This window comes from Symphalangus syndactylus, chromosome 10, assembly GCF_028878055.3.
Source record: "Symphalangus syndactylus isolate Jambi chromosome 10, NHGRI_mSymSyn1-v2.1_pri, whole genome shotgun sequence".
Lineage (NCBI taxonomy): Eukaryota > Metazoa > Chordata > Mammalia > Primates > Hylobatidae > Symphalangus > Symphalangus syndactylus.
In genome coordinates this window covers 72,362,571-72,376,764 of record NC_072432.2, presented here as the reverse complement: position 1 = coordinate 72,376,764, position 14,194 = coordinate 72,362,571, and the positions used below count along the sequence as shown (strand labels likewise).

At 36.2% G+C, this 14,194-nt stretch overlaps 1 protein-coding gene across 3 annotated transcripts in view; it reads right to left on the bottom strand.

The window, feature by feature from the left end:
- The window catches only part of CENPC (centromere protein C), a 79,559-nt gene that overhangs the window by 32,223 nt on the left and 33,142 nt on the right, over positions 1–14,194 (bottom strand). For all 3 annotated transcript variants that reach the window (XM_055297453.2, XM_055297454.2, XM_055297456.2), the window contains 6 exons: positions 13,440–13,652; positions 9,376–9,989; positions 7,721–7,888; positions 4,169–4,460; positions 2,157–2,303; positions 566–645 (listed from right to left, as the gene is read on the bottom strand). In XM_055297453.2, the coding sequence (XP_055153428.1) occupies positions 566–645; positions 2,157–2,303; positions 4,169–4,460; positions 7,721–7,888; positions 9,376–9,989; positions 13,440–13,652 (1,514 nt within the window). The remainder of the gene's footprint in view (positions 1–565; positions 646–2,156; positions 2,304–4,168; positions 4,461–7,720; positions 7,889–9,375; positions 9,990–13,439; positions 13,653–14,194) is intronic.

Sequence of the window (14,194 nt, the reverse complement as noted above, 5' to 3'; positions counted from 1 at the left end):
AAATACAAAAAAAATTAGCCGGGCGTGGTGGCAGGTGCCTGTAATCCCAGCTACTCGGGAGTCTGAGGCAAGAAAATTGCTTGAACCCAGGAGGTGGAGGATGCAGTGAGCTGAGATTGCGCCACTGCACTCCAGCCTGGGAGACAGAACGAGACTTCGTCTCAAACAAAAACAAAAACAAAAACAAAAAAAAAGAGAAAATTTTCAAGTATTGAAAATAGAGAAATTAGTATAATGAACCCAATACACCCATCACCCAGCTTCAGTAATCATTAACAGATCACTAATCTGCTTCATGTATACCCTTATCAGCTTAACAATTTTAAATACTGGAGTAGACATCTTAAGTGCCAATATTTCATTATGTTCTACTTAAAAAACTGTCACTCATTTTCCTTCTGTCTCACTCAGGTACAGGGTCTTATTAACCTCTAACTAAGGGTCTTAAGAGGTAGGTACTCAATATACATTCGCCATCAGTGACAATGTAAACAAAACATAGCACTCCTTACTCCATATTCATAACGCCATAAAAATCAAGACAGAAAAAAAGACAATAGTTTACCTGAACTTCCATGAACTTCCTCATCATCCACATCATTCTTTCCAGACATTAAATAATTATTACTGAGCCTGGAAGGTCCACTTAAGACAAAAAGGAAACCACAAAATTAATGCTTTTATAATACATATATCTAATGTATTTGACTTAATGATCATTTTTCTCCTAAAACTGCCATAAGTCTTTCTTATAAAACCAACAGTGATGTTACAAGTCATCAAAAATATATGGTCATCCCTCAGTATTTGTGGGGGACTGGTTCCAGGATCCACCGTGGATACCAAAATCCAAGGATGCTCAAGTCCCTTATATACAATGGTGCAGTATTTGCATGTGACTTTCACATATCCTCCTGTATACTTTAAATCATATCTAGGTTACTTATAATACCTAATACAATGTAAATGCTATGTAAATAGTTGTTATACTGTATTTTTATTTGTATTATTTTTAATGTCATATTGTTACTTTTTATTGTTTTATATTTTATTTTCTGAATATTTTCAATCCATGGGGGTTGAATCAGTGGATGCAGAATCCACAGATATGGAGGGCTGACTGTACTTGCTGCATTAAACAAAAGACTACAATTTCATCCCCTAACAGACGGCTGGGCATCATAAGTACTGAATTTATGACTTATAGATCAGAGTAATGGACTTAGTAAATTCAAATGGTAACATCCTGTGGTGAAAATCAAATTATAAAAAAAAGAAAGAAATCATCATATTTTAATTTAAAAAATAAAATAGCCAAAAACCAATGGAATTCAAAATGTGGTCCAGAAATTGTCATAGATGATTCAGCCTCTCTCAGTCCTAGATCTCTTTCTACCTATTATGAACCCAGGATAAGCCTAGTCATAACCTCACAAATAGTAAAGAAATTTTAGCCATCCCTTAAACGTCTGAGAATTTGCTACAATTTACCCTTTATTCATTTGTTAAAAGGTTATATGACATCAGATATAATTAAGAGTAGGTAATTCAATTTGATCACTAAATGTGGTCATTTTAACATTATATGTCCAAATTCTTTAATACACCACCTTTCAAGAGGTGGAGCCTAATTCCACCTCTCCCTGAATATAGTGTGGACTTAATAAGTTGTTTCTAATGAACAGAATAAAGTAGAAATGACAGTGTACAATGTCAAAGACTAAGTCATTAAAAGGCACTGTGATATCCATCATAGTCACACCTTCTCTTGGAGCATTTGCTTTGTGGGAAGCCAGTTGCCATATTCAGCAGCTGAGAGGGCCACACGGTTAAGAAACTAAGGTCTACTGGAAAGAGCCAGAATGGAACTGGGGTCTCCAGCCAATAGCGATGTGAGACATTTTATAGGTGGATTCTCCAGTTCCAGACAAGACTTTAAAGGGCTAAAACCAGGAAGATATCTTGACTGCTACGTCCCGAGAATATCTGAGCCAGAACTAGCTAGCTAAGCCTCCTAGAATGCTGACCCATAGAAACTATGAAACAATAAGTGTTTTTAAGCCTTTAACAAAATTAAAACAAAGTTCTTGGGTAATCTGTTATACAGCAATGGGTAACTAATATATGTAACTATTATCCTTAGAATACATGCATACCTTTCCTCTAAAACTGAAGTCTTATGCTCTCCAGAATCCAAGTTTGACTCTGTTGGTATATTACATGTATATCCACTGGTCTGAGGCTTTAGGGGAACATTCTGTGCAGTCATAATATCATCTTCATTCTTTGAGCTTCCTGTAGATCTATAAAAATGATAAATGTATGAGTGTTTATACTTCTTCAAAATAAAATTTTATTCCAGAAACGATACACAGGTGGGTACAAAGACAATATAATATTGGCTATAATGAATATCAGATCACCCTGTTTAGGTTCTGAGACTTGCAACTAGCTAAGGAAGCAAACTGGTTTCTAGGACCTGCCAAGAGTCCCAATTTGAAAAATTCTGATGAGAGAAATGGAGAAGACACCTGCCAAGGAAGGTGGTGAAAGGGACATAAGGAGACCTTATCTCTAAGTGGCTTATGATATATATTACAGTTAATCTATCATGGTTTACTGGAGAATCCATAAACAACTAAAACCGTCTTCTTTGATATCCCTAGTCAGCCTACTGAGGGGCAACATGGTCCTCAGAGGGACTGAGCTCATCTCTTTGGTAGTTAGTTTACTCCAAATATATGCAGACAAGACACACTCTTCCTAGTGACTGTATAATTCTTCAGGTTCTAGTATGCTCCTGGGTCCTACCATTAGAGTCAAAAGAAATAAAAGTGATTACAAGAGAATACTAGGAACAACTGTATGCCAACAAATTAAATAACCTAGATGAAATGGACAAACTCCTAGAAAGACACAAATTATCAAAATTGATTCAAGAGGAAACAGTTTCAAAATACCATGAATCAGTAATCAAAAACAAACTACCCATATAGAAAAGCTCAGGCACAGGTGGCTTCACTGCTTTTACCAAACATCCAAAGAAGAATTAAGACAAATTATTCATAAACCGTTTCAAAAAATAGAGAGATAATACTTCCCAACTCATTGTATAAAGCCAGTATTACCCTGATACCAAAACTAAACAAAGACAACAGACGCAAAGCAAGCTACAGATCAGAACCCCTCAACAAAATACTAGCAAATGCCAGCAACACAATAAAAAAAGAGAGAGAAAAGCAGAGAATGGCCTGAAAAAGTGAAACAAAATGTGTATGGGAATTCTTTATGCACTATTAACGATATACGCTAATATATTTTAGGACACACTGTCATTTATTTCAGTATATCCTCAGCACCTTACTGCTTCTAACACAAAATATGTATTACCTCAATAGGTTGTTGGAACTAATAAGAATTCATTAAAAGCATCTAGCAAATATTTGGCACATAGTATGAACTCAAAAAATGTTAATTATTATCATCCTAAGAAGAAAAGTATTAAGCTATATTCATAACTATTGAAATCACATTAATCTCACTTAAAAGGCAACAATTTGAACGATACACTTAAAAAAGATTAAGATAGTAAATTTTATGATACATGTTTTTTGTCTGTTTGTTTTTTGAATCTCTACCTTGGGAGCCCAAGGCAGGAGAATCACTTCACACCAGGAGTTCAAGACAGGCCTAGGCAACAAAGCAAGACATCATTTCTACAACAAATTAAAAAATTAGCCAGGTGTGGTGGTCCACACCTGTAGTCCTAGCTACTCAGGAAGCTAAGGCAGGAGGATTATCTGACCCAGGAGTTTGAGGTTACAGTGGGCTATGATCATGCCACTGCACTCCAGCCTGGGCAACAGAGGAACACAGTCTTTAAAAAAAAAAGTTTAACTCTTGGATGACAATAATATCTTATTAAATTTAACAGTCATAATTCCAGGTGCTATGTACTATTCCCTATTTTAATATGAGGAAACAAGTGCAGAGTAGTACTTTGCCTGTGTGTCACCCAGCTAATGGTAGAGACTGGGTTTAATACCAGGTATGTCAGAGTGCAGAGCTCTTCATGCTAACTACTGCCTGTCTATAAATGACGAAATAGCACAAATTATTAAATGCTGAACAACAAAAGTAACTATACTGTACACATAACAGACATTACCTAGAACAATCAAGATTTTTCTTCTTAGCCAAGTCCGCCTCATCACTTTCCAATGGCTCACTCAGCGAACGTCTGGAAATTTCATCATGACCAATGGTACCTCCAGAACCTTCAGCATTTAACAACTTCTGTACTCTTTGGTTGCCTTTAGTTGCTGTCTTCTGCCTTTTAAGTGGAATAGTTTTTTTCCCAATATTCTTAGATGACTGATTTGTTTTCTTAGCAGATTTTTGCCTACTGTTGTAATGCACTGGTAATTCATTTCTTATTGAAGAATTGCTATAAACAGGACCTGAAGGATTCAATGATAACCTAAAGTTAGTATGTTTGTCCAGATGATTTGGCTCACTGAAATACCAACAGCACTTATATTTGCATATAAACATATACACATACACACACACACATCTCAGGCTACATTTATTTCTAAGTTAAATTCTTTAAACAATGTAGCTCTTCAGTTTATAGATACATGAAACAGGCCCTTCAAATCTGTCACAGGCTTCAAGAAACACTCTCTGGCTCTGCCACTGCCCTTCTGGCCATCCTTAATATCTGATATTCCCCAAGGTGACAGCTTCAGCTTTTCACTCCATATACTTTCTTTGAGGGACTTATCTACCCAGAGCTTTAATTACTATCTATATGCTGACACCTATAATATCCATCTACTGCTCTCCCCTAAATCTGCCTCTCTTGCTTTATTTCCTATCTTAATGAAAAATACAACTACCTATTCTATCCAGATATCTAAATCAGAAATTTGAGTCATGCAAGACTACTACTCCTATCCACAATCACGCCCTAAATCCCATCAATTCTACTTTATTAATGCCTTTCAAATCTTTCAAGCTCTCCCTCCTGTCATTAGTGGAAGCCCTCATCATTTCGTATCTGGATTATTAAAATAGTCTCTTTACTAATCTCCCCTCCCTAGCCTTGTTTTTCAATCCATTTCTTACACTGCTGCAAGAATCACCTTTGGAAAACAAAAACTGGATCATTACAACCCTGCTTAATTAAAGTATTTTAGTTATTATCTATAGCTTCAGGATGAAGTCCAAATACTTTCAACATCAATTCATATCTACATCTACATTTGCTTATTTCATAAACCACAATTCCCAAAACCCCCCTCCAAACAAACGAACCAAAAAAAGCCATGGGTACTGAACCATCTACAGTTTCTCTAAAGCACTGGTTGTCCAAAGGCAGTCTCTAGACCAGCAAGATCAGCATTACCTGGGAATTTGAAACGTAAATTATCATCCCTCACCTCAGACCCCAGTGAATCAAAGACTTTACAGAGCAGGGCCCAGTAACCTGTGCCTTAATAGGCCGTCCAGACAATTCTAAAGCACACTAAATTAAAGAAAGAAAAGATCAAGCTCTCTGCTCCAGATTTCTGCACAAGCTACTTCTACTGAAAACATTCCATAACTTCCTCCTCACTCCACTCAATCACTTAGCTAACTCCTAGTTCATCCTTCAGGAAGCTTTCCCTAATTTCCAAGTCTTAGGTGGCTTGCTATTACACATACGACTGTTTACTTATCTCTACCTCTCTCCTCCAGCAGACTGACAACTCCTTGACCTCAAGTAATTGATTGGTATTTTATCTATGTATATTCCCAATGCCTAGTGACAGGGGCAGGACTATGGTGAAGCAAGAGTAGCCTCAGCTGGAAAATTCAAGAAGGTACTCATTTTCAGGTCTGTGCAAGTACAGAGCCCGAATTGATACAATCCTGTGACTGAGTGCCTGAAATTTTTCACCCTAGTGTCTCATTGTCTTACCCTAGTCCTGGTCCTACTTTACCTCATTCCTGCCCCACGGCAAGTGCTCCATATACATTTCTTCACATATATGGAAAGGCAACAGTGTCAGTGGCAACGTACTATGGGCAGGCTGGGGGCAGGTCAAGTTGTTCTTCTTAACTTCAGACTTCAGTTTCTTCTTCCATCAGATGAGAGTTTAGACTATACGATATGTAAGGATTCCTCCCCTTTTTCGACTCCCAGCTTGATCAAAAATCCAACTTCTATTTCAGGACTCTTAAATAAGTGTTTTTTGATAGTTTCAGAGATCTAGCCATTTATCCAAGTTCTGTAAGAACTTATTTACCCATCTGTTTATGTGCTCATCTGCCACATAGTACTTTAGCATTTCAGGCAACCTGGGGCAGAAAAGTGAGTTCCCCAAAGCAGTAACAGTATTACTTAACACTTCAATACTAACATATGCCACCTACTATGATAATTGCATTTAAACCTTATAAAAACTCAATGAGGTAATCATGTTACAGAATGACAAACTAAACAAAGTAATCTACTCAAAGTGGAAGAGTGATACTTTGAACTCAGATCTCACTCCAAAATCCAAAGGCTGCAACAAAATAAATACTTGCTGCTATCCATCAAGAATCTCAATGATTTAATAATTCATAGCAATAAGGCCTCACATATACAATGTCATAGTTGTACTAATCTTTCACTTATTAATCTAAATGCCCCAAAGTCAATAGTATTTGTTTATGTGAATGCTACCTTATGATCCACCAATCTTTTCAGGATCACTTCCTTTAAAAAAGTGACAATTCTCCCAAAACAATAAATGTTTCATATTGTGCAGAAAAAAGTTAGCACAGCAGGTCTGAGTATACTACCCTTAAAAGGGCCTGCTTTCAATGTTAGCCCTGTAAACTTAAATTTCAGGAGTGTTCCTGTCATTTCCTAATTGGCAAACGTGGTGCTGTGGGCCTAAACTGCTTATATAAAAAATATGGTTTAGGCAAATATTGCCTTCCTTCAGGGAGTCTGGAATTGTAGTACTTGCTAGATAGAGAGTACCTATGTGACCACCCCCAATAAAGATCTTGGGCACTAAGTCTCTAGTGAGCTTCCCTGATAGACATTTTGCCTATTTCTCACAACTCATTGCTAGAGGAATTAAGCAGCTCCTGTGGGAATCCACTGGGAAAGGACTCTTTAAGCTTCTGCTCATTTCCTCCAGACTTAACCCATGCACTTTTTTTCTACTGAATTTGCACTGCATCCTTTCACTGTAATGAATCACAGCCATGAGTACAACTATATGCCCAGTCCTCCTAGCAAATTACCAAATCTGAGGGTAGTCTTGGGAACCACCAACATAAGTAATTTATTTTTATGTGTAATAAACTATAATCTTTTAGATTATAAACTCCTTGGTGGCAGAAACTCATATTATCAATCTTTGTATCCCCCACAGCCAAGACATTAAAAGAGCTGGGTTATTTATATTGCCTTTCCCAACTAGAACGCAAGCTCCATGACAGCAGGGATTTCTGGTTTGGGATTTTGTTTTCCCATGGCTATTATCCCTATACCTAAAATACCGTCTATATTAACGCTTCAAGGAATATCTTTACAATTGATTTAATATTCCTTTTGATGACCCAATTTAACTTGGTCCTCATGATATTCTCTATATAGAAATATAAAATCAAACATAATGCCCCATACAGAATGATTTTATCTATGAACGAACATAATTTAAATAAAAATACTTACTCTCCTCTGATTTTACCACCCACCAATCAGATGGACGCCTGGAAATTCTTCGACTTCTCGTGACAGTTGAAGTCACTTCTTCAGGTACAAGTTTGTTCTTGGACTCACTGGAAAAGCGCTTCTTTTTAGATCCTTCCTTATCTTTTCTAGTGCTACTTTTCTTGCTTCCTAAAATAAAGAAAACCATAAAACCAATTCACAATCTACTAAAAGAGTTTTCAGAAAACCACAAGATTATAAAAAAACCATCAATTATAGGAACTTCTTAAATTTATCCTGTGGCCTTTTCATCTCTATTTTTAAAAGTCACATGTTCTCTTTCTGTCAATTGTATGTGCTGCTGAAGTAAGCACTAACTTCCTATTGAATGCAAATTTTCACACTGCTTGATAACTCTTATATACTCCTCAGCCAAAAAAATAAGTATCTTCTGAAGCTGAAAAAAAATAGACAGTTCCTTCCTACAATGTCCTAAGTAGGCAATTACTGCTTTCCTGTTTTGAAATAATGATTTTTTTCAACCTAAGAAGAGGAGATTTAAAGTATGATTAAATTATAAACTCTGAACTAGAGGCATTATCTTGGATCGTCCAGGTTGACCCAATCTAATTATGTTTCCTTTAAAAGCTGTGGTCAGAGAGATGAGATGGTGGAAGAAGAGGCATTTGAGAAGGCTGGTATTGCTAGTTTTGCAGATGGTGGAGGAGGACCATGAGTCAAGGAATACAGGTAGTTTCAGGAGGCTGGAAAAGGCAAAGAAACAGATTTTCTCCCAGAGCCACTAGAAAGAAAGAAAACCCTACCAATACCTTGATTTCATCCCAGTGAGACATCTGACCCACAGAACTGTAAGATAATCAATGTTTGTTGTTTTAAGCCAATAAGTGTGTAGTAACTTGTCATATGACAGCAATAGAAAATTAATACAACTGGTATGGTAATTAATGAGAGCATTATATTCACTAACCAATCTAGATACAGAATATATGTAAAAATTAGTGTGTAGAATATAGCAGGCACTCAAAAAATGTTTAATATTTACAATTATAGAGAGCATCTTTCAAGTATATTTCTTCACATGTCTTTTCCTAAGAAATCATGGATAAATCAAAATTTTCTACCCTCCCTTTTAATCCTATGCATGTATGTATATTATCTATTGTTCTACAGAACCGACCAGAATGGTCTTGTTAACAGTAGAAATAATGGGTTAGTAATTTTTGTGATTACAGTGCCTAATGCAGTGTATGGCATTCAACAACTGTTAGATAAATGAGTGAATGATGGAAAAGAATGGATTTTTATCTCTATAAAAAATAGTCCCATGGTACCCTAGGATTTTTTTTTAACATTTTTATTTTCTAAATAATTTATCATTCTGTCTTATTCATGTTCTGATACTAACTTGTTTACTAGCCTTTTCTTTTCACTTTGCCCTTTATATATACTGCCATCTCACAAGATAAACAAAAACTACATGAGTTAGAATTAAATTATATATAAAATAAAAAGATTCTAGAAAAGAACCTATAGGCTTTTCAGGCTCTTTGTTGATTTAGGTTTACTTTGCCTACTTGCCAAAGCTAAGTTAGGATATTAAAAAACATCAAATGGGTAGAATAATGATCACAGTTATATTTAATATAAAGACTTACCCACAGGTGGCATCTGTTTTTTGGAAACACAATCATTTCCCATCTCTTCATGCTCTTCCATATTTCTGTCTGAATTTCTTTGAAATTCGTCTTGGGTAATATGTGATGTATGTATGTTTTCATCTTTAGACTGTCCCACATCAAGCTGTTCTTCAGCTGGTTTAGCCATTAATTTTCTTCTCTGTTTTTGTTTTATAGTCCTTTTGCTTCTAGATGGTTTTTCTGCATTCTTGGAATACATTTCATATTTTGTAGATCTGTAATTATTTTCTGTTTCACCTGTCAAAGCATAACTTGTATCCAGCACTGTTTTATCAGAGGGCTGAGATGTCTCTACTGGGTGAGGTTTATGTGAATGTTTGTCATTTGCCAAAGTCTTAGGTAATATATTATGATGCTTTTCTGTTGACTTTCTACCTTGAAGGAGTGCAGTGCTCTCAGCCGGGGATATTGTGCGTTGTTTCAGAGGCCCTGCCTTTCTTGGTATTGTAATCCAAGATCTACTTGCAAAACTTTGATCTGACTCATCAATTATAAATTCATCCTCTACCAACTTCATATCATCGGGAGGACACGAATGAGGTGGAGCAGTTGCCGCATGCCTAACAATGGGACTGAAACAGGGTGACACTTTTAACAGTTCAAAAAAATAAAGCTTTATATTTGTTTAGCAAAGAAAATAATCTAGGAAATAAAATCTAAATATGTTTTAAACTGTTTATATATCTCCTCAATTTTCCCTTAATCTTACAAATCTTTCCCTCCTTTTACATATCTATGTCTGTTCACCCTCATTTATAATAGTAATGACATCACAAAACTTTAGGGCTAGAAATCTAGGCATCAACAAATTTGATCCCACCTACCCATCATATATACTAAAACTGAAGCCCAGAGAGATATAATTATAACCCAGATATACTGACTCACAGTCCAAAATGCATGCCACTATTATATATAATCTTATATTAAATTATATATTTGTATATATAACTTTTGGGGTCTGAATTTCTTCACATTCAAAATAAGTCAACAAGATTATTTCTGAGAACACTCCAAGTCTAATATTTGAATGGACTACTACCTAAATTATAAGAAGTTGAGGAGGCCGGATGTGGTGGCTCACGCCTGTAATCCTAGCACTTTGGGAGGCTGAGGCAGGTGGATGACTTGAGGTCAGGAGTTCAAGACCAGCCTGGCCAAAATGGTAAAACCCTGTCTCTCCTAAAAATACAAAAATTAGCCAGGCATGATGGCGGGCCTGTAATCCCAGCTACTTGGGAGGCTGAGGCAGAAGAATCGCTTGAACCCAGGAGGCAGAGGTTGCAGTGAGCCCAGACTGTGGCACTGCACTCCAGCCTGGGTGACTGAGCAGAACTCCATCTCAGACAAAAAAAAAAAAAAAAAGAGAGAGAGAGAGAGAGATTGGGGACAGTTTCTTCCTGTCTTTTTTTACATCCCACAGTTCTTCATACACAGCAACACCAAATACACAGACGGTTGAATGAATGTAAAATTTACTAATATTACTATAGGACTGTAAATTGTAGACCTACAGAACTATAAAATAATAAATGTTGTTTTAAGCCGCTAAGTGTGTAGTAACTTACGACAGCATATGTGTAAAAATGCATTCCAAGTTTGGGTATTTCATATATATTTTCATATTATAATCATGGTATAGAAATAAATGGAGTGTATCTAGAAAGGCAGCATAAGCACAAAAGAAATCTAGTGCCACAGAAACAGGAAAAATAAAAGGCAAGTCTTATCACAAAGCATACAATGCTATAGAATGTTATAAATAATGAAGTCAAACAATGTTTCCCAACTCTAGACCTTTCTCCATAGTCCTAGCCCAAACTTTATGTATTTTACTAAAAGGCAGGAAGCCTATATCATGAATATTATTGTTATTTCCCATGCCCAGTGTTGTAAAAGGCTAAAGAGTAAGACAGACAATTTCAACTACAATCTTATGGCTTATAATCTAACATCAACATTAATTCTTAAATTTTCATAAAAGCATGTACATGTTAAGTACATACAAAGAGATTCCCGCATTTAATGAGGTGCTGAATAAATTAAACTAGTGCACTGAGATTACACAGTACCTCCTCCAATTAGTCAGGAAAGTTTCCTAGAGAAGGGAGGAATTATTCCAAGGACAGTAATCTGATAGACTGACTAATTTTACATTTCCCTGATTGTTTTAATAGCTTTGAGCACACCACAGATTGCAGTGAGATACACAAAATAAAAAACAAGGTAAACATCCAAACTCCAAAGCTGGCATACGCACTTGTTTCTGCTTTTTCACTTGGATAAGAAGGCTTAGTTAGCTATGTTTAGCCATAACAGAAACAAAGACAGAATGCAAAAATTAGATTATGTTTTTCTCTTTTAATTAGAACATACAAAAGGAATCAGAAGTGAAAATGCCTTCTCTATTCCTCTAATCGCAAACTCCTGACAAATCTTATAATGTAAAATAGCAAATACTCTAAAAAATATACTCTCTAATGGTAGAGTTTTAGAAAATTCTATAAAAACTAATAAAGAACAAAGTCAATACAAATACTACAATGATGGATGTTAAACAGAAATGATATCCTTAGGAAACAATCTTGACACTATGAAAGTTTAGAATAGGGAAAGATGGCTTCTAATTAGCTAGAAAAACCATGACAGGCTTTGTAGCACTTAGGCTGGATCTTGGAGGATTTATAAGATTTGGTCACAAGGAAATGCAAGAAAGACAATCAAAAGGAAGAGCATAAGTGGAAGCAATGATGCTAGAAAGCACTGGGAATAATGAATAGTTAATATTTGACTACAGCAATCAAACATAAAATTAACTTTACTCACTGGAATATCAAAAAGAACATTAAAAATTAATTTCTCAGACATGATATAATTAGCCCACAAGTATAACGCATTTGTTTCAGATGGTGGTGACAATATCCATATGAGGTTTAAAATATATACATAAAAATAATCAACTACAGGAAGCAGAGACTGAACAAAAGGGGAATTTCATTCATTCATTTAACATGTTTTTATAAAAACTTCCTTTTTATTTTTGAGACAGAGTCTCACTCTGCCACCCAGGCTAGAGTGCAGTGGTGCAGTCTCTACTCACTGCAACCTCTATCTCCCGGGTTCAAGTGTTTCTCTTACCTCAGCCTCCCCAGTAGCTGGGATTACAGGCATGTGCCACCAAGCCCAACTAATTTTTGTATTTTTAGTAGAGATGGGGTTTCACCATGTTGGTCAGGCTGGTCTCGAACCTCTGATCTCACGTGATCCGCCCGCCTCGGCCTATCAAAGTGCTAGGATTACAGACGTGAGCCACTGTGCCCAGCAATAAAAACCTCCTAGTATGTTCACTAGCACTCTGATACCTATGATAGTGACATAAGGGCACCCTAACATAACGATTTCTAAATACCGCATTGTCGGCTGGGTGCGGTGGCTCATGCCTGTAATCCCAGCACTTTGGGAGGCCGAGGCGGATGGATCACCTGAGGTCAGGAGTTCGAGACCAGCCTGACCAACATGGGGATATCCCATCTCTACTAAAAATACAAATATTAGACAGGCGTGGTGACAGGTGCCTGTGATCCCAGCTACTCGGGAGGCTGAGCAGGAGAATCACTTGAACCCAGGAGACAGAGGTTGCAATGAGCCGAGATTGCGTCACTGCACTGCAGCCTGGATGACAGAGAGAGACCCTGTCTCAAAATAAATACATACATACATACATACATAAATACTGCATTGACTTCAGTCTTTAATATCACACAGACAAACTAGAAGGCAATGAAAACCGAATAAACTTGTTTTCTTTCAAGTCTAATTTAGTATCTACTAAAAAATGGCTTTGGGAGTGACTCATTGACTGGTAAAAAACCATCTCTCCTTACAGGTCAGGAAAAATTTCAATTAAAATTTTTGTTAATTAAATTACTTATTTCTAAGTTAAACAGCATTAGGAATCCTTATATATGGTTCATAGAATATAAAAGAAAAACGTCTCAAAGGGCAGTTTCTCAATAACTCACCTGGATTCACTTTTTCGTTTTACTGTTTCTAAAAACAATGCTGAAAAACTTTTTTTAGCTTGTCGCTGAATTTCATATTCTGAGTCTCGTATTCTATTCTGAGATGATCCTGATGGTTTTCTTTCTTGTCCTTCTGATGTTTTATCCTCTTCATCTGATACTTTATTATCTATTTCTATTTTCTTTAACACAACTTTATCATCAAAGTTTAACCTAAAAGGTTAAAAGGACGGTAAGCTGAATGCTCCCGTAACGTTTCTTGAGTTATGAGTCTTCCTGAACTCCTTTACAGAAACAATACAGACCAATTTAAAATTCTGTACTAGGCATTTATTTAAGACATAAATGCTGATTTGTGCATTCCAAATACATAAGATAAACTGCTCAGGAAAATTAACTTTTGTATTTATCAACGGAAAAACATGAAAGAGAAAATAATGGTTAAAGTACACATCAATGAAATGTACAGCTAGGCAATGGTTCTCAGGGCAATCTTAGAGCACTGTGACAGACCAAACTTTGAATATCAAAGTCTTAGAATATACTTAACTCCTTGGCTCCAGTAATCATACAATACTCTAGATAGAAATTACACTCATTACAGAGATCTCCAAATGCAAAAGACCTTGAATAATCCACTTTGTTTCCTAAAGGCCAAAGGTAAGGTCAAGAAAGAGAAACCAGCTGTCCACAAAGCATAGCATCCTCAATAATACTTACGCTCTGCTACCCTAGAAGTGACCTGATACATATCT